The sequence below is a fragment of the Dromaius novaehollandiae genome, chromosome 11, assembly GCF_036370855.1.
Source record: "Dromaius novaehollandiae isolate bDroNov1 chromosome 11, bDroNov1.hap1, whole genome shotgun sequence".
In the NCBI taxonomy this organism is placed as follows: domain Eukaryota; kingdom Metazoa; phylum Chordata; class Aves; order Casuariiformes; family Dromaiidae; genus Dromaius; species Dromaius novaehollandiae.
The window spans coordinates 15298878-15323343 of record NC_088108.1 but is presented as its reverse complement, the minus strand read 5'-3'; the positions used below and the strand labels follow the sequence as shown (position 1 = coordinate 15323343).

Sequence of the window (24466 nt, the reverse complement as noted above, 5' to 3'; positions counted from 1 at the left end):
GCCCTCTCCTTTTTCTTTTTTTTTTCTCCTTCTTTTGTTAAATAAAGCAGACTGGAAAAGAAGATACTTCAGAAAGGAAAAGAGAAAAAGACTATTAAGCTTGAAAATGCAAGAATAGAAAGTCAGAAAATGCTAGAACTGAAGGTACCCATTCAAATGGCATACAGTCACTTTCGTGAAAATGCATTATGATACAGAATTTACTTAAACAATTACACACGCAGACACATCCCTGCAGAAGTCCTGACTCAGTGTAGTCACTGTATGGACCTTGGCCTAAAAATTAATTCAGTTTCTGTGCAAGTTTATGTAAAGTCTATAGGATTTCCAGATCATTTGTTGAAGAAATTGGAAGGTATACAATAAAAGATGTTTTGCAAATTCTGCAAATAGAGAAAGTCTCATAATTTAGGCAGCTGAATATCATTCTGGATAACTGAATTCTTATATAAACCTAAGCAAGTAATTTACAGCAGATTTTTTCATGAATGGCAAATAGTTGCGTTCATTTTCTAGCTGTCAACCTTTTAGGAAGCTGGAGCTAGAGTTGTAGGTAGCTCTGCAAACCTTAGCTACAATTAAAGCCAAGATAGACTGTGTTTTAAACTTACGCTATAAAAGCAACAAAGTGTCTGAAAAATCCTATACTAAGCATCTCCCATTCGGTCCTGAAAAATAGACTTATGATTTTGACACAAACTGCTCTGTGCATGAGATTCCTATCTATAAAACTAAAATTTCAATATCATTTTCACAAGTGTGTTGCGAGGATGAATTAATTACTGTCTGTGAAACGCTCAAGAAGGCCACATAAAAAAAAATCTCTTGATGAATTAGTAACCCAAGAGAATGCAGAGCTTAGCTGAAATGTGGTAAATAAGACCTCACCCCTACACTGAATGATAAGGATAAAAATGGAACTCTGAATACTTTCTATTTAGTGAATAGCACTCATTTTTCTCTTGAATGGAACAGATATCCTGTGGAAAAAACTGCTATGCAATCATGAGAAAGACATTTGTAATTCATTACTCTGTTCTATATTTTATCTCAATTGTTTTCTCTTCCTTTTCATATGATTTTTCTTTTATTCCCATTTATAGTCCTTTTTCATGTATTTTTCTAAACAGAACATAGTCTCAGCAAAATTGAACATTATAAGGAACTTTCCAACCTACCATGTCACAGTGCCTTCACAATTAGGCACAGCAAACTCAGTCATTCATGGTGATTTCACTTCATCTAAAAAAATATTTAACCAACAATTTTGCTTACAGCGTTCTTTGTCTCATGTTCTCCATCAGCAGTGCCCACTTACTGCAGTTGTGTTGGCTATAAAGCTTATCAATACGTTGCAAAGCAGAACTACATCATGATTCTTCCAACCAGTGACAGGACCCAGTCTACAGCATTACAACAGCACAGTCCCCCTCCTTTGATATTCTATCAGAAAATTGGGTAGTCAGGAACAAGCTGTAGGCCACACGACAGGCAAGAACACCTTGGTCACCCATGTCTTTAGGGTTTAAATTGTACTCCTGTACTTAATGATCAGCCTTTTATGGAGAGTACACCATTCACATCCAAAAACTCATATAACACCCCAGCCTAACACTGGACACCATTTAATTCTCAGTTCACTAGAGGATGCTCCATTTTTGAAGCAGTTTACACTCTTCCTGTCCTACCCCAGCCTACACCCCTCCTAGACCTAGAGCCATCACTGAATAGGAAAAACACTACCAATGCCAAGGTCTGCTGTTCCTGCTCTCTTCAGCACCAGCAGTGAACTTTCTTCTAAGTAGATCAGCAGAAAAATCTACATTTCTGGATAGAATGGAAAGTCACACATAGATCCAGACTACTAGAGTGCAGAATGCAGTAGTCTTATCACAGGGCAAAAGCACTGACACATTTACACTACAGACACTACACAACCTGCAAATGATACTGACCTGGTATTTCCTAGATATCCCTCAACTACAGTAACAGTAAGGAAGAGGAGCACTACTAATATTACCTCTTTTCTCAAAGAATGTGCATTTCCTCCCACAATGCCTCTGCTTCTCAGCATACTCAACTCCTGCTTCACTGATAACACCCTGCCTCCAACCCTCCTAACATCCCGCCTCCTCAGCCCTAGAAATCCACCACGTCCAACAGACACTTCTTGCCCTTGTCTTTCTCCAGGATCTCAAAACCTCTGACACTCCCCCAGCCTTAGATAAAGGCACGACTGTGAAAAACAGTCTGTGAAATTCATGCCTGTGAAATGCAGGCCACACAGAGCTTTTAATTCACTCCCCTCACCCCACCTCAACTAGTGGCACCCTTTCCTCTCTCCAAGACAATGCCGAAGCAGAAGAAAACTCCTGCCACACAGGACCACTGGGAAAAGTGGTCTGTCTCTTCAGGAGAGCGTGCAAGAACATCCCAGTGCTTGCAGTGCTACCTTATACTCTAGCTTTTATTAGGATCTTAAGTTTCCAAGCACAATCCCTATTCCTCCCATACCCTACTGAAACTAAAATGGCTGTGAACTAGGGGACTAGCGAGGCGAGAGACAGAAACTTTCACCCACTGACCCCTAAAACCCCACAAAAATCACTTGTCCAAAGAAGTATAACAGTACATTAGTATTTAAAAGCAGTAACCCAATAATTACGTTATCAACACTGCAGATAATTTTAGTGGTATGACCCATTACTAATGCAGGGCAGCTGGGATATACAAAAGACTCTTACTCATTCTGTTCAGTGAACAAGTACATACAAATTTAAGGGATTTATTTTTTTTCTGAGATCATACTCCTGAAAGCTTTATTTAAACTGAATTGTAAGGGAGGCATGTAATTATTTTTATGCAAGCCTAAGAAATAGACAACACACTACTCATTTTCAAAGCACATTAACTAATTGTGCTTGATCTCAAAATATGTACACATACCAGGAAAATGAACTATTTTGATATATTCCAAAACTGTAACACAGCTATCGAAGGACTTTAAATTCTACTTTAGCTGCTCATATGGCTACCAGCAACATATGAAGCCCTACGTAAAAAGGTCTTAAAATTTTGTTTAAAAAATTAAATTTTTTTTGTTAAAAGACTGTAATTAAACCACTCTCCAATCAGATTCAGCTTGTCAAAAAATAAACTGCATAAAAATACATTTTGATTTCTTGACAAATTAAGAAAGAAATCACCTTAAAGAACTGAGGCTTGTATTCAATATTCCAACAGATAAAAGTAGCTTTGCTACTTACCAAACCCTCACTGGGCATAATGCTGGTGAGATGAACTACCTCAAGATGTGCTGACTGTGACACCAGAGAATCAGATGAGAGCGAGATAATGTGGTCACAAATTCCAGACAACGTTTTACACTACAAAGAAAAAGAAGTCAATGTAACTCCTCATATTAACTGAAACTATCAGCAATGAAGTGCTTATTTTGAGAGCTACCTCAGAATAAACAGATCATTTTAGTTCTTAGCAGTGTAAAAAATAAAGATTGCCAAGAACTAAATTGTGTTGTATATAGAAGTCAAGAACAAGATGTTAAGAAAAAAATCTGTTTATGTCAAAATAATGCACATGCAGGCACAGTTATTTTGACGAAAATATTTCATTGTGCACTGACAACCTCTATGTATCTAAATTACCTTCTCCCCTCCAACTATATGCACTTTTTAAACAAAATGCCTGATGAAATACATTTCACTGTCTTTATAACGTATCATCATAAATGAAATGGAAGTCAAGTGAAACTTGTATTAAAAAAAGCCTTATACACCAGCCTTTTTTGGCAATCAAATAATTAGAGCAACCATATCATCAGTGATAATATGGTGTGAATTCTGCTTAAAATAAGACTGACAGAAAAGTGCCTTAGTTATTCCATTTCCTGTTTAGGTAAAATTCTCATGGAACTTTCGACCCCTCTTTTAGTGAATATTCTGAACCACTGTAATTATGTAATAGTTATATTTTATGTTATACTACCTTTCAGCTAAGGATCTCAAAATGGTAATGCCAATCCACACAAATGCCTTTAAAGTAGGAACTCCATTTCATTGATGGTAACAATGATACAGACAGATTAAACCTATTCATCAAAGCCAAACAGTATGTCCATGTACCAGAAAGAAACTGGTCTGGACTCTTAGAGAATCTTCATGTGTAAAGATTTATTCCCAAGTTTGCATGTGTTGCTTAAACTATTCCTTCAAAAAAGAATAGGTCTAGAAATATATGAACCTAATCTGAAACTATTCATTTAAATGAATCTCAGAATGGTCTTCTGGTTGAAGATGTGCTGTATGCATCTATTTTCCTTCAGGGACTACACTGTCATTTTCCCTAATTACAGCAAATGGTAGTGAAATCCCTTACGGGAAGTTTTATTTCAGGCATTTTCAAAAGCATGAGCATTTCTAATATCTCATTTGACACTATACATGCAAGTTAAACAAATAAAGTCATCACAATGAATAAATTAACTGACTGAATTTACAGATTATATTCTCATTCAGTGTATATTTACTCATCTGGAAATCCAAGACAAGTCTGAAGTACTGGATGTTGCATATGTATTTTTATATCAGCTGCAAGATGCAAAGTATCACAATCAGGCATGCATATCTGCATCTAAATGTCACCAAAACAACAGATGTATTACTAGCAATTTCAGCTTTGGAACAGAACCCCTAAACAGTATTTCAGGTATTTTTGCCCACCAGGGATATGGAAGCCAGCTCAAAAATATACTGTACTGTTATTTTACATACAAACCCATGGCTGATCATGGCTTTGTGCATATAGTTTCTTCTATCTTTTGAATTACAGTTGTATCAAAATTCCATTATGATTTTGAACTGAGGCCCTTTCCTACCCCTTCACATTTTTAATATCATGTGCACAGATTAGATGCAGACTGAATTCCAGAGAACACTTTCTATTTTCTGATGTAATGCTTTATCTTTACTGTTGTGACATATAAATACTTTTGCAGTAAGTACACTTTGGAACTGAATAAACTGCAAAGAAGTGTTCAATCAAGCAAATTTATAATTTTTTAAGATCTCACCAAGATTCAGAAAGGTAATTAAAATCTATATAGGATTTTAGCACCAGGAAAACATTCAAGAATAATGTATTGGAATAATTAAAAATATCAGCCTGAAAGTAGTTCAGCAGAAGCAAAAGAGGCCTGACACAGGCTATAAATAATGCAAAGGCTAAGATTGTATAGGTGGGAACATCTCAGGAGAATTTACAAATAACAACACAGGGACAGGAAACGTTCCTTGATCTAGCGCTATCAATACAAGAATAGACGTTAACATATGTTAAAGTATTTTTGCATAAAAAACAAGTTAAGAGAGGACCAAAGACTCCTGTGTACTAATTCTAAAACCACAGAGAAACAAAGTACATTCTCTCCAGGTGGCGCAATATCACCATGTTTGGAAAAAAGTGAAGAAAATCTCAAAACAAAAATGGGTACTTCAAGAAGTTCAGTACCTGCTGTAGAGGTATTCTATATAAGCTTTTACAGGCTGTTCATGACCTAGAATTATTTTATTATATTTCTCTCAATGGGCCATGGCAAGAACAGAATCTCTAGGAAACCACCAAGTCTCAAACAAGCTAATAGGCCACGAAAGTATTTTGAATGGGACAGCCACTGTTATGTCTGTACAATGACTAGAAGTGAATAGTTATCTGTATTTATAGCAGAGAGAAAGAGCTACTACCACATCATTTCTAATGCATAATGTACTCTATTAGTATGAAGAACTGATGCTGTCCAGATAACCACATTGCTGAGCAAACACCCAAAGAAATCGGACTCTAAGGTATGCTCTGTGATGTCTGTTAAGTGACCAGGAAGGTTTCTCCTTCATAATTTATCTTTTCCCATAACACCTGAGTTGTAGAGTAGACAGTCTACTATATGACTAGTGAGAGAATGGGAGCTCTGCACCTGCCATCACATCATCTGAGCATAAACTACTCTAGTGTGGTGCTCCTCCAAATAAACGTGCACCCCAATGAATCTCTCAGGTAATCAAAGAAAAAAGTCGATTGTGGATCATCATTTTACAAGTCTCCCTCTCTCCTGTAAGTGTATATCCTTCCTGATCTTGTCTTAATTTTAAAAATGAAATAAAACTCCATGTGGTATTTAAGAGTTTAATTTAACAAAACACAACAACTTGATGAAAACTCACTCATCTGCCTTCCCAATTCACCCCTCCCTCCCCGCAGCCTTGTAGCACTGTACATAGGTGTTGCTATTACTATCAAACAACCATAGGCTGCAAGGTCACCAGTGGTCCTATTATCAAACACAGACCTTATTCACTATCCCTAATCCCTGGAACTTGTTTAATCTCATTACCCTTTACCATACGTGGTAACAATTAGCCATACCAGATATGGCAAAAGCGCAGCAAGTGTCTATGGGCAAGCAAAAACTGTAGCATAATAAAAAACATTTGCAGATTAATGGGAAAGAAGCACACCAACAGGCAGTATATAAAACCAACCCTTAAAGAACCCAAAATTCTGAGGAAAGAAGGGTAAGAAACCAACATCATCAATACTACCCTCTTCCTCTAGGGAACTCAGGACACATCTTGCTGTGACAATCACCCCAGCCCTTTCACGTAACAAAGGCTGGCCAGTGACCTCCAGAATCCACAGACGACCAGAAGGTTGAGAAAGACCCTCAGCTAGAAGAGGCAGCTTACTGGAAGATAGTATAGCCTGCACAGCAGTATTTTAATCACCTTAGTCATTCTCCCCTTGACTTTTTAATTGAAAAATTTGGATTACTGGTATGTGGGTGTCATTTTATTTGGACAAGTAATGGCTCTTGCCCTATTTTAAATGGATTAGCAATAAATTATTGGATCTACATATACCATGTGCTTTTTGTCTGTGACAAAATTTTGAATATAACACCAGTTACACTACAGAATGACAGTGCACCTTCTGTTCACAAAGGATTGGTTCTATTGTTCTCATCCCAAGTTCTCTTATGCCTTTCAACCTCAAATGGCTCTAAAGCACTCAATGAGATTTAGCAAACCCCTCCAGTAATTTTATATAAGCATAAGTAGTGACAGAATTCTGTTCAATTTTAATTCACTGCCATAAATCCTAAAGGATTTATTACCGATGAGATCTGACAGGTCAGGATAAGGCAAGGTACGTGCTCATCTTCAAACAGTTCACAGACATCAGTCCCAGGGGACAATTTTTGAGATACTACTCCCAGAGGCTTTTCCTATGCTGGATTCTGGACAGGAACCAGCACTTCACTAGCAGATTTGAAAGGGCAAAAGGTTGCCAAAGTGATGGTATCTGTAAAGAGGCTGAAAAGTCATACAGTAGAAGATGGTAGTAGTCACTTTTGATGGAGAAATAACTGATCCTGGATTATTTAAAAGCAATGCATAGAGAGGAATGTTGCTTTTGACCGGATGCAAAGAATCCACTGGGAAATATGGAAGAACAGGCAGATGAGGCTAAACAAGGCAGAAGTAATAGTTATTCTTCTCACTTCACTACAGTTAGATGATAAAGACTTAACAGGTTGATTCTCAGAGCCTGGATGCTCCGCATCAGATAACTCCATGTGACTTCACTCAGGCTAAAGTGAGTTCCACTGCCTTGGGACCCAGATTTCTTAGGCTCAGAAGTGGAAGCGTGACAAATCCCATGGAATACTTAAAAACTGAAACATGTCACTTTTCTCTCTTCTCTTCTGTTTCTTCAGCCTTCCATCCAGGGCAGTGAAAAAAGCCAAAAGTAACATTCCTGCTACAGATGTTTATCTAGAAGAAATATATCACTAGAATTCTAAGTCACAAATTAAAAGGTGTGTGTGTGCACGCACATGTGTGCATTATATACACACACACTCACGCACACACATGCACACACAGACTCCAAATCCCAGAAGATTTCAGGTGCTTTTACAAGTCTTTCTTCAGAATCAGGTTTGCAATAGTAAGCTTTTTTCTAGAAGTCACTGCACACTTTCTGAATTTAACAGCACATCAATGATTTACTACATATTTTAATCCCTGCTGGAAGTAGAATATGTGTAAAAGGCTTTTGAAAAAAAAAATAAATAAAAATCAAGCATTAGGTCGGAGCTTGTCAAAAGCTTATCTGAACTTGCAAATCCTTTGAGATTTCCCTTTGACCACGAGATTTAACTCTATCTCAGTGTTAGTACTTTTCTCTGCCATTATCATGAAAATATTAAGTCTGCAGTCTTGCACTTAAGGACCAATATCTAATCAATAACTTTGCAGGAGATTCTTCCATTCATTTTGAGTCATTAAATTTTTTTGTACTGAAAGCTTTTATAGAATGCCCAATCTGACAACCAGTGAAGCTAGCAATGCAACGTATCTGATGCATCCATTGCTGGGATTCCAGGCCAGTGATATCTAATACTAATAAGAATGTACCATCTCAGAGTACTGCGAAGCTTCTAAACAACCTGAGAACAATTATTAAGTACTATATTTGTAATTAACCGCAGGTATAACAGAGTATTACTCCACGGAACTGTGTAGTGGCGGGGAATGAGAGGAGAATATTTGTATTACTTACCACATGAAGAATTTTATTTTCTGTTTCATACACTGTACAATCCTGTAGTAAAATAAAACAAAAAAAATTAATGCACATTATTTTTAATTTCCTTTTAAGAAAGAAAAGAATGCTTTATGCTGGTAAGTTTCTCCCATATATTTAGGCATGTTCCTGTAAAAAGAAATGATCTCTTAATTTTTGTCCCAACCAAAATGTTATTTTTACACTCTTGGGAAATTTGTGGCTGGTTAATCTCAGGGAAGTATTCTTCTCTTTAAAGGAACAAAATGACTAGCAGCAATAGAGATGTAAAGGGGGGGAAAGAATAGATGCATGATAGAGAGAAAAAAAATGATTATCATTAATCAGGCATGTCAGAAATCCACTAACACTCAAGAGCTAGCGATACACAGCCTAGCCTTGAATCAGGCAAAATGCCTGTCAACTGTTGGACAAGTTGCATGTGGTGAAGACAGCTGCCTCACACCCACCACTAGAAGTTATCCTTATTTTGTTTGTTTTGGTGGTGTTACTGTAAAGCATGGCAAGGAAGATGACAAGCCAACTGTTACAAACACATTAAACATGGTGTGTCCACACTGTCAGCTTGGGTTACTCCCAATGTCTTGAAGATTTCTGCATTACAGCCCTCCACAAAGTCAAACAGAGTCATGGCAAGTAAAGACAGGATTTAACCCTTCCCCACAGAACAGTGCCCAAGTGCACCAAGGCAGCTCTATCCCCACCGGCCAGGACTCCAAACCACCGCAGCAGCTCTCAAGCTGCATTTTATCAAAATATAAATTAAAAGGAAAACAGAGAAAACTCATTTTTGCCAGCAGAGAGAAATTAAAATAGAAAAGTCTGAAAACAAATCTCTCTTCTTCCCACAGCAACCTAGGATTTCAGTCTCTCTTGTTCTCAGCCAAACAACTGCCATCAACTTCCTCAGTCGCAGCAAAGTCTAAGCTCCGATAAAACCCCTCCAAAGCCTCCCACCTCTGAGGCCCCAGCCAAAGCGGCTGCGCAGTCGCACTCCCACTGTGCCCTCGGCCCCGCAGCGCACGCGCAGACACCGGCCCACGACAGCGGCCGCACCCTGCCTTCTCAAACGGACTCGGGGAGCACTGGCCTGCTGCACCTACCCAGGCCTCAGAGAGGCTCTTTTATAAACCTCTGTGCACGTTTCAAATCCCCGGAAAAATCCCCCCAGTAATCCCTGGCAAGCCCCATGCTCAGGGAGCCCGACAGCCTGGCAGGCCCAGAGGCCTGTGAGGAGGGGACGAGCGCCGCGGGGCAGGAGGCCCCGCAGGGTTTGATGCTCCCCTGGCAGCCAAGGGCCTGCCAGATACCTGGGATTTCCCTCCACAATTTTATCTGCAATGCCACACTAACACAGATTGTTTACCTTTAAGTGGACTGATACTTACCAACAGAAAACTAGTGTTGGGAAATACTAAACAGTTCTCCAAATATGATGGAAAACACGCTGGAAAAAAACTTTCTACAGAGTAGTATTAAACATTTCCAGAGTTTGGATATGAGAAGGAAAAATCTTGTTTATTGTCTTTTTTCCTTGAATAAAATATAACTTACTGATATACCTAAAAGGTTCACCTAAATTATCTTAAGATCCCCTACAATTCTCAAGATTTCCTCTTTCTTGGATATTAACTGTGCATTGGATATTAACTGTGCATTGACAGTGAATTGATTTAAACTTTCTATGAAATAATTTTAACATCCTCATTCCATTTGCTCTTGAAGTGGATCAGCTATATGCTCAGCTTAGGCTGTTGCCTTCTTCACGAGAGAAGTCACAGTTAACTGGCTCCTCTTGTCCGGCAGCTCATTTCTGCTGCCACGGCCTGCCCACTGAGGCCATTTTCAGCTCTCTCATTACTGCTTTCGTTGGGTGCTGTTTTGAGGAACTTGTCCCTCAGCTGGTCTGAGCTTTCCAGAGTATCTTTAGTCTATTCTAGCCATTCAGCCCAGTGTATAGGGCTGGAGCAGAGGTAATAAACTCACCCTCAACTCTAAGTGTTACATTTATTGTGAATGATCAGCATTTTGGAACAGAAATTAATTTCTAAGTGAATACATTTTTTAAAATACAGAATACGAAAGTTAAAATCAGAAGATTGTGAATGCTAAGGAAGGCAGAGAAGAATTTATATTAGCATTTCATGGTCAAGTACGCCTTTGATGTTTCTTCAGTATTCATACTGTTATTTTGTACAGCACCACAAAAAAAAAAAGTCAATTAGTCAGTTTGGCAATGCCTAAGGCAGTTTTCCCTACTAGTTTAACACACTTCAAACAGCATATCTGCCATCTCCTTTTAACCCTCCAAGTACCAAGAGAACGAAATGATCACAGCAGGGTTTACAGCTTGACTTCATAGCTAATGCTCCTATCTAAATTATGCCTTTAATTTGTGTGTCAGAAATACAATGTGAGCTTCATTCTGAATAAACTTAATTACTTCAGGTCAAAGAATAGAAGACTTATGTATAGTAAAACTCAATTTTACTGTTTTGTAGAGCAGAATTAATTTTTGCTATATTTATGTTGCATATTCAAGTTTACATTAGCATTAAAAATGGTTTTGGAATTCCTTCCAAAATATATGCACACTGACTTTTTTTTTTAAATACCTCAGACTAGTTTAAATGAGATATTAAAAGCACTTGCAATATTGTACTAAAAATATTAAGATAAGTAGGTCACAATATTCCTCTGATTTATTTATTTCAGATACATAGCAATGCACTAGGGATCTCGTTAAAAAAAAAAACTTACAGAATTAACATTTATAGAATCTTGGTCCATTTTCCTTAGAAAAATAAATAATAGTTATAGAGACATTCTTTCCCAGTCTTCTGTTGGCAGATGACATGTTAAAAACTGTATTTTTTCTTATAGTTTAAAAAATTTGAAAAAAATTAGGAGCTGCCGTCTCTTCCTCCTCTGTAAAATGGTAAAATACAAAAAGTACAAAATAGTAATAGTAATAGCAACAGCATTACATTCAAGCCAGCTTATGCACTATGCAGAACATCCTACCTTTCATAGGCACTATACACCTTTACAACTCTGATATGGTAAAAACACCACACTTCTAAATACTCGTAAAGAGAAAAGATCAGTAGGACTTGTGCTCACCAACACTATATTCATAATTTTAGACAGTAGTTTTGAAAGAAAAAATGAAAGTACTACTGAACATGCATGCAGATCCCAATCAAATCAAAGACTGATTTATGACAAATCACAAGGACAGTTAACTAAAACATATAAGTACTAATACATGTAAAATATTTAGTACAGTAACTTAGTACAATAGAACAGCATGGGCTGAGTCAACTACCAAAAAGAAATAGAGACCCTATAAAGGAGCAACTCTGAAGAGAACTTAAAATTTTGTGTTGTTTGCCAGTTGAATGCCATTTCCCCACATAACGCTGCAGTAGGGAGCTACTGCAGTCTTTCAACTGTGGTTATAAAGAAAATTATATTTAAATTATATTTTTTTGTATGTAACATTAAACACACTTCTGGAATTCACACATTAAAAAGAATGAGATTACTTTAAATTACTTAAATGTAGACTGGAAAATACACTAAAGTAACTCATTTTACTAAGTTTAATTAAGGAAAGGACTTGATCGCAATCTATATTTAGAAAACAGTGAACAGATGTTAGATAGCAAAATGGTCTTTAGCAAACACAGGCAAAACAAGATTATGGCGCTGAAAGCTGAAGTCTGCAAAGTTCATACTGAAAATAACACCTATGATCTTAACAATGAAGGCAATTGCTGAATCACAGAATAATTCAGGTGGAAGGGACCTCTGGAGGTTATCTCACCTGACCACCTGCTCAAAGCAGGGCTAATTGCAAAGTTAGACCAGTTTCAGGAGACTATTAAGAGACATCAAAATTCTCCATCAGTTGGAATCTGAACTAGACAGCCTTCTGAAACATATACTTCATCCTAACAACAAATTATTTAACTAAAAACAAGGTAAAAAAAATCTATGATATGATCTCTAAGTTTATCTCAATAGGGCTATTCAAACATGAATAGGGAAGAGAACAAGCAAGAGTGGAAATAAATTAGCCTGAGATGTGATGATGTTCTTTGATAAGATACAGACAAGCTTTTGTTTAAAGAATGTTTGTCCATGCAGTTTAATGCACATATCAAAGGCTCTATCACATGCTTTAAACATCTTAAATATATCAGAAAAATATCAATCAGAAAAACATCTATAACTAGTGAACTCGTCTTGCCATAAAGTTAAGGAACAGCAACTGCTTATACATCATAGCATTTACATGCTATATAAATAATAATGTACAACATTGCAATTCATGTATTTCATTTAAATTTTTAATGAAGATCTCATCTTCATACTTGCACAGAGAATATGATCAAAACACTAGAAAACTTACCTCCCTATTACATCTAAAATTATGTCACTCAGATGCATGCAGTACATCCTAGTGAGAAAATCCATAAGCGTTGGCTATATTAAACTGACATTATACAGTGATGCCCCCATTTAGAAATAATTTCACCTTGAGTGCCAGCTGTAAGTTATGTACACAAAGCATGTTAATTTTGCACAAAATAAATCTTTAGATTGAAGAGGTCTGTCACTGAACTTTCCAAATACATGGCCATGAGTGTACTTTTGCTCTAAATCAGATATGTAAAAATTCACATTATTTGTAAAACAAATCATAAATAGTATCTGAAAGGATCCAGATTTCTAGTAGTTATGCCTTTCAATTTGTATTTTTGGCTACAGTTAAGACTGCATTTCTGGTTTAGGTGAGACATCTCTGCTTTCACACATTAAGATCAATTTTCCTCACATTTAGTAACAGCAGAACTGTCTCCCTATGAATGATTGTTTTATCTGCTCTTTTTGGTGCTTCTGTATATATGTGTATATGTATGTATGTTACTGTATGTATGTTAATATACTGTAAAAGATATTGATATTTGGCTATTGAACAATTCAGATCTGAAAATAAGATAAAAGCCAGAACTCCACTCACCTGAAAAACTAACTAAACTTTTTTTTTTTTTTTTTTTTTTTTTTGGAAAAGTCTTGGAGTTTATGCTAATAGATAGATTGGTTTTAAGTTCTCAAAAGGAGGACAGCTTTGGGAGTGAAGTGGAGTCGAAGAACTGAGAAAAAAAGAGCCAAACTATTGCTGATAGAGGAGAACTGCATCTCCTCTGCCAAAAGCAGTCGAATGAATAACAGAAACAAGGACGACAATTCAAATTTAAAAGATTTTCACCTAGACCATAGGGAAAAATCAAAACTCTCTCAAAGTGCTGCAGAGCACAATCAGAATGTGAACTTTTTACACTGTAGAGGTGTTTGTTTTGCTTAGTCTGTAAATTGAAAATAGCCTGGTGTTATTATGCTTTCTCTTACAAGGTGTTTATAAAGATACGTAAATAAAATGCGTATATAGGAGTTTATAAAATACAAAAAGAGAGAAAGGATCTTTGTTTTGCACTGCAAAAACACATAAAGGATAAGGTACACACCAATATTTCTGAAAGGAAAGAAAGCTGAATATTGTAAAGTAATGATAATGGCATAAAATAAAATAATTAAAGCTGGGAAAAATGCGTCTGGTAGTTTAATTTTTTCTGCGAGAACTAAAAATAAATTGAAGAAAAAAACCCCTGAAAGTTCACATAAAAATACTACTCCAGAAAGCCTTTTTAATTTAAATGAGTGCTATGATTGGTTCATTGTGAGGGTGCATGAAGAACTGTGCCAGCACAGGGTAGAGGCTGGCAATGGAAACATTTCTTTTGAAGGCAGTGTCAGTTTAATGTGCTTACAAAACTATAGGGTTAGCTGATCTTTTTTCTTGCTGCCTTTCCTACAGTAGTCTTCATCCTCCTCTTTCATTTTGTACCAAAACCTGTTCTCCTCTAACCTCTCTACTTGTTCCAATAATGCTATTTTACCTTATCCATATTTTCATCTAATCACAAGAAGAGAAGCTTACCATAAATATTTACGAAACTAGTTTCCATTCATTCTTTCTGTACCTGTCACCTCTTGTCTTATTTCAGGGACAGACACTATCAGAGATTGTCATTACTTTTATACTATACAGCACTACAGAACCAGATAAATGAATTTTACATACCTGTGGTGTACTATACTACCATTAAGTAATGAGTAGCAGTAATAATAGCACCCTTATTTGCTCCAGATGTGATTCATTTACTGCTATGAATATTTCAGTGCTATGAATAGTCACTAAACAGTTTTTATGCAACTTCCTTTAAGTGAAGAAGCCATAGTACAGGTTCGGGAAGTATCTGTAGGTACTGTAAGAACTGGTCCCTGAAAGACTGCTGATCAGTCATATTTTAATCTGTAATAAATTGATGGTAGTAATTAAGCTGTTTGCCACTGTGGCTTTTCTCTTTTGTTTAACGCCTGTGTGGTGATAGACTGTTAACATCAAACTGTCCACTCAGAAGTTAAGTGGACTATTTTTAATCTACACAGTACCCTTCAATCTACCCAAGCATAGGAGGGCAGACAAAGTCTCTGGGAGTGATGCGAAGATTTTTGGAAAGAGATTACATAATTAACAGGTAACTCAAACAATTTTGCTGGTGAAGTGAAAATGATGTTTTTACTATTGTGATATTTCAGCAACAATATGAAGAGGACTTGGAAAGAGCAGAAGATAAACCATTCCCACCTGTTGCACAATGGTTGTTAGTTCCAGGCACAGTTGAACAATGTTGTTTTTCAGCAGTGAATATTCTGTCACGCTGACAAATGGAGACCTGTCAGAAAGGTAGATTTGTACAGTATTTAAGGATACAATTCCTGTTTACAGTATAAGTAGCCTTTAAACAGACTTATGGTTAGCAAATTTATTTTCATAAAGGCAAACTTAATCAGGTCAGCTAAACGTTTTATGGCTTAATCAGGGAAAAAAAATCCCAAAATAATGAATCTACTTTTCAATAACACAGTCCTACTGTTTTTTTGGAGTCTACAGGAACACTATAGAAAGTATATGCTATATAGATGTCAGTTCTACACTGCAAAAATTTCAATCACCTAATCATGACAATCTCCAGCAGCAAATTACACAACTTTTATAAAGTATGCCTTTGAAACAAGAATCAAGGTAGGTAGCAAAGATTTTTGCAAGAACACGAAAAGTTATTCTTGTGGAAAGTAAGATAGGATGCTCCAAACAATTGCACGTTGTCAGGATTTTATTTTTACGACTCTTTCAAAAGACAGCATTTCTAGCATGACATCATTGTTCAGAAGCAGTTAGCACCTTAATTCAGAGAGCAAAGTAATGCTTAGTTAGCCACTGACGGCTTCCTGCACACAAGGATTTTCTTCAGGCTTTCCGAATTCTGACTGAATTCTGACCCCATTTGAATTTATAAGAACTGACAAGGTCATAGCCCAAGAGAATATGACTGCTGGCATTAGGTTAGGAAGAAGTCACCAGAATTATACAGACGCTGTGAAGGAGGGTGATTTACTCTAACTGTGATATCTAAGGTGCCATTTATATATCCAAGAGTATTCAGATTCCAGATAAAGCTATCCATTCTTATAACCAAAGAAACAGAAACCAAAACATAAGATTTGTGTTTTGATTTCTGTCTTCCTACAGTCAAAATTTTAACTACATTCATTCAAGGAATTACTTGTAATCCAATTCTCAATTCATAAATGAAAAAAACAGTGGTTAGTCATTGAGCATTAACAGCACAACTGTAACTAATGTGTCAAACCTATTGATAAAAACTCTAATAAGAAACCTCTCATTTTCAAAATAGCCAATACTATCATTTCTTTTGAATGCTGTTTAACTGATTTAGTTCAATTCCAGCTTTTTTTTTTTTTAATCTTTTTGCTGGGTGAAGGACAGTTCTAATTCCATAACCTTTTCTTCCTTCCCTTCCTTTCTGATATTGCCAATGATGCTACCACTTGCGGCAGTGATTTGTCAACTTGGAATAGCACAGAAATATTCATTTTGCACAAAATACTATCAAATTGAAAAGAATCTGAACAAGTAACTAGAGAAAGCCTTAACATCCTCCTGCTGGGAAAGGCTGGCACATTTTGACTGCCAATATTTGAGAAATCTACACCCCAGAATTTAGTTAGAATTCCAAACCTGCCATTTTAATACTAGAAAAAAACAGTACAAGAGAAAAGGAAAGAAGAAATACAAAAAATAAAAGGAACTATTCTCATGTGTAAAGGATCAAGGAATACTAAATTACCTGTCCAGCCAGGCTAGTAAGTTCTTGGCAGCACCAATCAGGTCAACTACAGAGGTAAGAAAATCATTTGGCAGTCGTCTGGAGGCCCTGCCATCATAATGGCCACTCCTCCTTCTACCCGTTATAAAGTTCTGAAGATTTTTGGCTGAGGCATTCAGCTTGTGAGAGAGTGTTCTCAGGTTTTCAGTCTCCAAACCATAATTCTGAGGAGAAAGAAGAATACACACAATTAAGTGAAATATTTTGTTGTCAGCTATGTGAACAAAACTCTGGGGTTAAACATTCTAAATTTTATTTGCCTTGGACAAAGGCTAGGCTAGGCTAGGCTAGGCTAGGCTAACATGGGTGCCTGGTGTGAGACTAAGCAGCAGGCTACTTTATTTAGAACATACATGATGCATCCATCCTTTTTAGCATGCCAAAAAATTTAGTCCCCAAACCCCTTGATGTCCAGCAAAGTCACTGAGGGAAAAGTGTAAGAAGTCCTCATATGCTGGGTCTCAAGGTCTCTCCCATTTTGAAGAAGTGAAGATGAGGCAGTTCACTATGCCCATACTTCCTGCTATGGTTCAAGGTTAACCAATTACTTAGTGTATCTGTTACCTGTAAGATTAGATCTTAGGCAGTCCCGTTGCACTGGACCCCCACTCACTGAGGCTTGTGTTCCTCTACTAAGTTATAAAGACTTAGCCTTCTTAACAGAACTTCCCTTTTATTTATGCTGTGAATAAGTTATAAAACCTTATATAGCCATAGCCATATAGACCTTTACGGGAAAATTCCTGAACCTTACTTCTGTGGGTGAACAGCTATCCTGTAATGTAACATAAGATGAGAACAGTCAAATTAGGTCAGACTAGAGACCTGGTACTCCTGCCTCCAATGATTGCCTAGGGAAGAAAATGAGAACAGAGCAGGCGTGTAGTAACAGCTATTAGCTATTCAGAGACTTCAGCCAGTGATAGTGTCTTCATATTTAACAGTCCTTAATGGATTTTCTTCCATCGTTCTAAATCTGATGGGCTTTTTTGAATCTATGTAGAAGTTTTCACATCGAAGTCCCTTTTTCCCATCATCCATATCTCTTCATCCATGTCTCTATGTCCTTTTATCACCCAGCCAATTCCCCGCTTAGACATAGGTGACAAGCACAAAGATATCTGAGTGCAAAGACACTAAATAATTCACTCAGATTCACATCAGAAGTCTCAAATAGACTGAATTGAATCCAGATCTTTTGCTGCCACAACAGCATGTAGTATTTGCAAGAGTTTAAGTTAGAATAAAATCCCAACTATTAAGTTTACTATTCATAAGCACTTAAACAAAAATCAGCTTTCAAGATATGAATTGATTGACCACTGTTAATTTCAACAATGCATGTTACAGAGCATGACTGATCATCGATATCACATGGTAATTTTCTGCCCAAAATTGTTTCTTAAAATAGAGAGTAAAGAACAGCAAACAATACACAATCTTGCTGAATGCTAATATGGATATTTGTACAACGAAGAATTGTTTCCAACACCAAAAAGGCAAAGTGTATTGAATGACCACAAGTGTATGAAATTGGTTGAATGGACTCATACAAAATAGAAACAAATGTTTAGTAAAATTGTTTTCCAAGTTTGAACCATGTATGTCCGTTGTGTAGGTCCAGGCCTTCTCTGCAAGCCCTTCTTCCTCTCAAAGTTCACCCTTTGAAATAATAATAGACAATAAAAAAAAATAATAATAAAAAAAATCAAACTTATCCCCCCAGCTTGTAGTTCAGCCTATGAGGAATGGAAACACTTTCCTATGTTATTGGTTAGCTCACTGCAAGGGACTTTGGTTTTAAAATAATTTTAAATGCTAGGGACAGAATTAATTTGTTTCATTATTATATACATACCTTGTCTAAAGCATCACAGTCAGTCAATAAGGTTTGGAAGCATCAAACTTAAGACTGAATAGCGGAACAAATGAAAGTTATATTGGCCTAGCTACAGATGAGAACAGTTCTCTTCATCTTTTTTCCAAAACAAATATCATACAGTAAACAATAGCTTTACTAAAGTGAAGCTACTTCGCTGAAGTAAGGCATTCTGTTTTTGAAAAGCTTATAGTTAAGCAGCAAATTGTGCTTGATATTAATATGCCATCTGTTTAATATTTACAGCTTTCTTTTATTAAAGCTCTGAAGGAATTCCCTCCCCTCCTTTTTTTCCTCTCAATTCTGCTCGTGCCAAGATGATGCATAAGTGGATATTTCATGTCTTTACCAGCTAGCAGACTATACCGAGCAAGGCTTTGTTTCCCCTCAGGAAGAGCATGATCTTGTACACTCAGCAACACATTACAATGATGATAAACCAGATCCTCCTGTTTTTATATCCAAGTCCAGACTTGCTTATTCCTTTGGTAACAAGCAGAAACTGTTTCTCGCAATAATTCTTTATTGCAGACAAGCTTTGGGAACCTGTCAGTTTACTTTCTAGAAAATCCTAGCAAGAAATGGAGACAGCTCTGACCAGTGCAACTACTGAAAGTGAGTATACCTTTACCTGTGAGTAAATGCCTGAATTTCAAGGAATGTAGGCTAGGTACTAGTAGCATATTACACTGGAGCAAATTTTACACTCTCATTTAAGTCATTGGAAAACAGACAAAATTTAACAGAAAATGTGTTTGAGGAAATCCACCTAGTGAGCAAGTTGTTTTATCCTAAGCTTTCTTAATTAACATGCCGATGGCAACCTTAATTAATGTCAATATAAAATTTAAAATATAGCAAAACATAGATAAAATATGTCCATAAAGATAATCAGGAGATGAAAGGAAATTATTCAGCACAGTAAAAGTGCTGATGCAAGTCAGTGATTTAGCTAAGATTTCATAAGATACAGCAAAGGGAAAAAGATAAAATATTACAGAAATGACAGTGAATCAATATCTCTGTAGAAGAGTATTTATTGGATTGGCCTAAATTTAATGTTGCCTCAAATCTCATATGTTCATTTTTAAAGGAAATGAAGAAACAATTATAAAATGGAAAAAGGAATGTTTAAAAATAACCCTCAAAAGTTTCACCTCTGAGTACCTCATTCCAATTTACTGCACCAGAGCTCACCTCCTGCCAGCTGCATGTGCTTCTCCACCACCTGCTTCCCTCCTGATGTGCTTGCCGGGCAGAGTCCTGATGCTGGCCACAAAGCCCTTCATGCCCCACTCGAGTGGCACATGATAAAACTACTGAAGGAAGCTACGGTCCCTTTCAGTGTTCCCTAGTCAGGAACCGAATTGATGAGGTGAGGGTTATAAAAAAAGATTGTTCCAGATGAGAAAACAGCAGACAGGTGGTTATACACATACGTTTGAACTGCTTCCATTATTCAAGCACATTTAATGTGCTTGAAGGACAGTAAAACTGTGGTTTGTGATAATGAGTAAGTAGGTGGGTAACCTCATTCTGTAAATATGACAGTGCAAGTATTTAGATCTCTTCTAATTCCTGTAGGCATCTCATGTGCATGATGCTAACTGTGATAGTCTCAAACCTGCCAAATTTAATCAACATCATGGCTACCATATCAGACCTCAGTTTTTACAGCCATACACAGCTGTGCTCTCAGTGTTAAACACGTAGTTTTATTGTGAGACACACCACAGAAAGTATGCTTCTGAGCCTGTAAAATTCTATCTCCTAGCAGGTGATTTCCTCCTCTGAAGGATAAATCCTAGATATAACTCCTGCTTTAAAAAGAGTCCCCAAACCTCTAAAAGGGTCAAGAGAGTGCTATTAATATATGCATGAATATTTTTCATACCAGGAGTAGGAAAAAAAAACCCAGAACAAAAAACCCATCACTGAGGTTTGCTCCATTCTGTTTTCATTTCATGATGCTTAAGGTTATTAAATAGTCTTTCTTACTAAATATACTATATTGGTGGCAGTGGATGTACAAGGTTTAGATAATGAATACAGACTATCAGCATGACCCCAAACACTGTCTTATGAGGAGAACTACACTACCATGCCGTTTGTCACATTATTGCAAAATCTGGATCATGAACACTGCTTACTGAGAAAAGAAAGGAGTAGACTAAAACCTCACATGCTCCATTTCAGCAAAGTGGGCTTGACAGCTATATTGTGGGAGGGGTAACTGCTGTAAGAAAGGCGAAAGTAAGAACAAAACTTGAATGTGAAAAGCTGTGGCTGGCAAACCTATTAAATGTTTACTTCAGCTTTTTCACATGAAAGCACTGTTCAAACAGTATGATAATTTTTATGTCCCCTTAGTGTAATATATGGCAGCATTATTACCTTCACATAAAAAAAAAGTTACACAAAGCTTATCTGATTATTTCAATGACAGACTGATTCAGTAGTATATTTTAGGTTGGAGCTCAGCAATTCCTAATGCCAAATCCAATGATAGGAGTTGGGAGGAAGGGTTTCAGGAGGTGAAAATTAAATGCAAATGTGAGATCAGAGCCAGACTGGCTTATTATAGAAAAATATAATTAGCAATAAGGCCAAGATGGAACTGTGCTTAAAGTGACACTTGCCAATGAGCTGCACAACTGACTTAGATTTAAGGATAAGTCTGCTCATTGTCTGTAAAACATATTTTTCAATTTTAGCAATTTCATCCTCCAAGCAAATTCTCTTATTTTCAAATCCATCAAAGAGGGTTCCTCTCGATCCCCTAAGTTACCTGCTCCTCTTCAGTTTGAGATGTCCATTTCACTGCTGCTCCTAGAGATTAGTGTAGGATAGAAAGAGTGAAGAGAAAGGACAGATTGCCTCCAGGGCTTTTGCAGTTGATTGGTTTTTTGAAGTACAGAAAAAACAAGTGACTGTTGTCACAAGTGCTGGAACAGCAGAACACTGGAGAGAAAACCAGGGTTTTTTGAACAATTTGAAATAAACTGTAGTTTTCCCTAGTGAGATTTAATTTGCTTTTAAAGTAGAGGGAAAGATATGAAGTAAAATAAAAGTTCTTGAATATTCTATATAATGAAAAATGCATACTGGAAGCCAAAAAATAGGAAATCCACATCCAAAGATACATTTCATCCTTTCACCTTATAAATCCAAAATGCAAGCATAAATAACAGAATGCACTGAACACTGAACCCTCCCCCTCTGTGCCTGTATCACAATTCCAACCGAAAATTGCACTTTCTGGTATGAAACTTCAATTTTTAACTGAAAGTGACAAAACTCAGCAAGTTTTTTATCCATCTGACAATATAACACCTATGTTTACATACTCAAAGAAATGGAATGAAACCAAACAAAAATCTTCAGCTATAGCTTAGTGTTTTCATATTTTATTGCATCTATATAATAACATCACAAATTATTACTTTACACTAGTATAACTGTGTGTGTAACAGTTTTAGCTACTAAGCTAAAATAGACCACACTCTTGTAGCAAACATCAACATAAAAATTAACCACTATAATGGAAAAAGTGATTAATGTTGAACAATTTTTTTTGTAATTACTGATACGTGAAGATTAAAACTGTGTGAGAAATACCTGTATTATGAGAAGAGTTAATTTTGTCTGTGAAAGAAAAAACGTATTAGATATTTATAGGTACTAAGAACAATTAAGTTGTTTTGCTATATTGTGAAATATGGAACTAAAAAAATTGTATGCACATTGAAATTTATTTGACACAGGATATAATTTTAGTAAAATAGCTTATACTGTATAATTCCAAAGAAGTGATATTAAACTTAAAAACAGATTTCTTTTTCATTAAGTATAGTAGTTTTTCCTGATGCTGTCAGATGTAGAGGGGAATGCAAAATAGGTATACATCAACACATGGATGCATATTCAGCTTTTTCCATGGGTGATATTTTGAGAATGTTAAAATTTTCACTGAACTGTAAGGTTCAGAGAAAGAAAAGGTCAGAGCAGTAGACCTGACTGACGAGGCTTAAGGAAACAACAGAACTCTGACTGAAATCCAGGCATCTTATATGTCCACCATGTTATGGCATTTAAAATACCACTACCTCATACATCAACTTAAGGAATTTCCACAATTTATCCTTGTGGTCCAGCTATGGTAGCTGTAGCCGCCAGCACTCAGCTTTAGACAGCAGGAACTCAGGACTATTACACCCATGTAGTAGCTCTGCCTTTCCCCCTGCAAGTGCCCCTCTGTCCCTAACACACACACATGCTTAGGACAGCAGGCTGCTCCCCCGCTCTCCGCCCAACCCACGTGAAAGCAGCAGATCCAGACTCGCAGGACTCTCCACGCTTTAGCGGTCAGTTTCCCAGCTGCTTTAAGCTGTCATATTTGTGAGCTGGCACAGAAAGTTGCTGGCTGCCATGCTCCCTTCCCAAGACCAAGAACTGACATACAGCGAGCTTAATTAGGGAATTAATTTGTTGAAAAAAGAATTTCAACAAATCTTCAGGTGCATCTTCCCCATTGCAGACTGTTTTTGACCAGACCCATCCTCAGATAACACATAGGCTGACCTAAAGTTGCTGCTGTGGACCTGCAACCTTTGACACAGCTCTATAGGGATACGCTGCCCCTTCTCTGCTTGGAAAGCAGGTCTGCTTCCTTTCTGGTTGCCTGCTCTGCCCCTGCAAGCCCTCCCATTCCCCATGGACAAGCACCCACACACTTGCAAGTCAACAGCAGGAGCCTCGCCCCAACCCATCTCCCTGCAACACGGGGCTCCGAGCTGACTGCGCCAGGAAAGAAACACCCAAGGAGCAGCTACGGGCTTGTGGAACCTCCTTGGGGAAAACACAATGGGCCGGATAGGAGATCCCAGGGGCTACATCTGGCCCACAACTGCCTGTTGGCTACAACAAGATATATGCTACTCCAGCAAAGGCCACATCCTTGCAATGTCCATGATAGTACAAGGCTTTTGGAACAGTGAATTTCTTTACTATATATTCATTCAGCACTTACTCACTGAAAACTGGTAAAAGCAGTGCTAAAACAGGCAAAACCAGCCTGTCTAATAATAGCAAAATTCAAAATCACATATTATGATTCTAGCATATATAGTTCTGCCATTAAATACAATGGTAACTCCCAAAATAAACTTTTTTTCTCCTTTCTGAAATCAAGGTATATTTTAAATGTTAAGAGCCTAACACAAAACTTGTTACAAACTTCATTCCAAAATACTTGTCTCTGTAGACATTTCTACAGTTAGTATTTTCATTTGATTTCATCAGGAAGATCCACTGTTAAGATTTTTTTAGTGATATTATTATGATACAAATAAAAACTAAAGTTTTCTACATAGTACGGGCTCAACAGATATTTTCAAGGAGGCATATCCTTTTTTACATTTTAAAAAGAAGATTTTACAAGCTGAATCTCCTTTATATAAGTAGCAAATTGAAGAGGTAAAAGAAATTTTTCATGTAAATCACAGAAGAACATTTTTCCTCAAAATTATTTGAACAAGTAAACAGTTTTTACTATTACTTTTAAAATACTAAAATTATGTATTAAACCTTGGTCCCACAGAACATG

The 24466-nt window shown here is 36.9% G+C and overlaps 1 protein-coding gene across 1 annotated transcript in view; it reads right to left on the bottom strand.

Moving 5' to 3' along the window:
- The window catches only part of LOC112983901 (connector enhancer of kinase suppressor of ras 2-like), a 240445-nt gene that overhangs the window by 115023 nt on the left and 100956 nt on the right, over window positions 1–24466 (bottom strand). Inside the window, exons 3-6 of the mRNA XM_064518287.1 lie at window positions 16944–17146; window positions 15380–15467; window positions 8638–8679; window positions 3267–3386 (exon numbers count right to left, since the gene is read on the bottom strand). Coding sequence (XP_064374357.1) covers window positions 3267–3386; window positions 8638–8679; window positions 15380–15467; window positions 16944–17146 — 453 coding nt within the window. The remainder of the gene's footprint in view (window positions 1–3266; window positions 3387–8637; window positions 8680–15379; window positions 15468–16943; window positions 17147–24466) is intronic.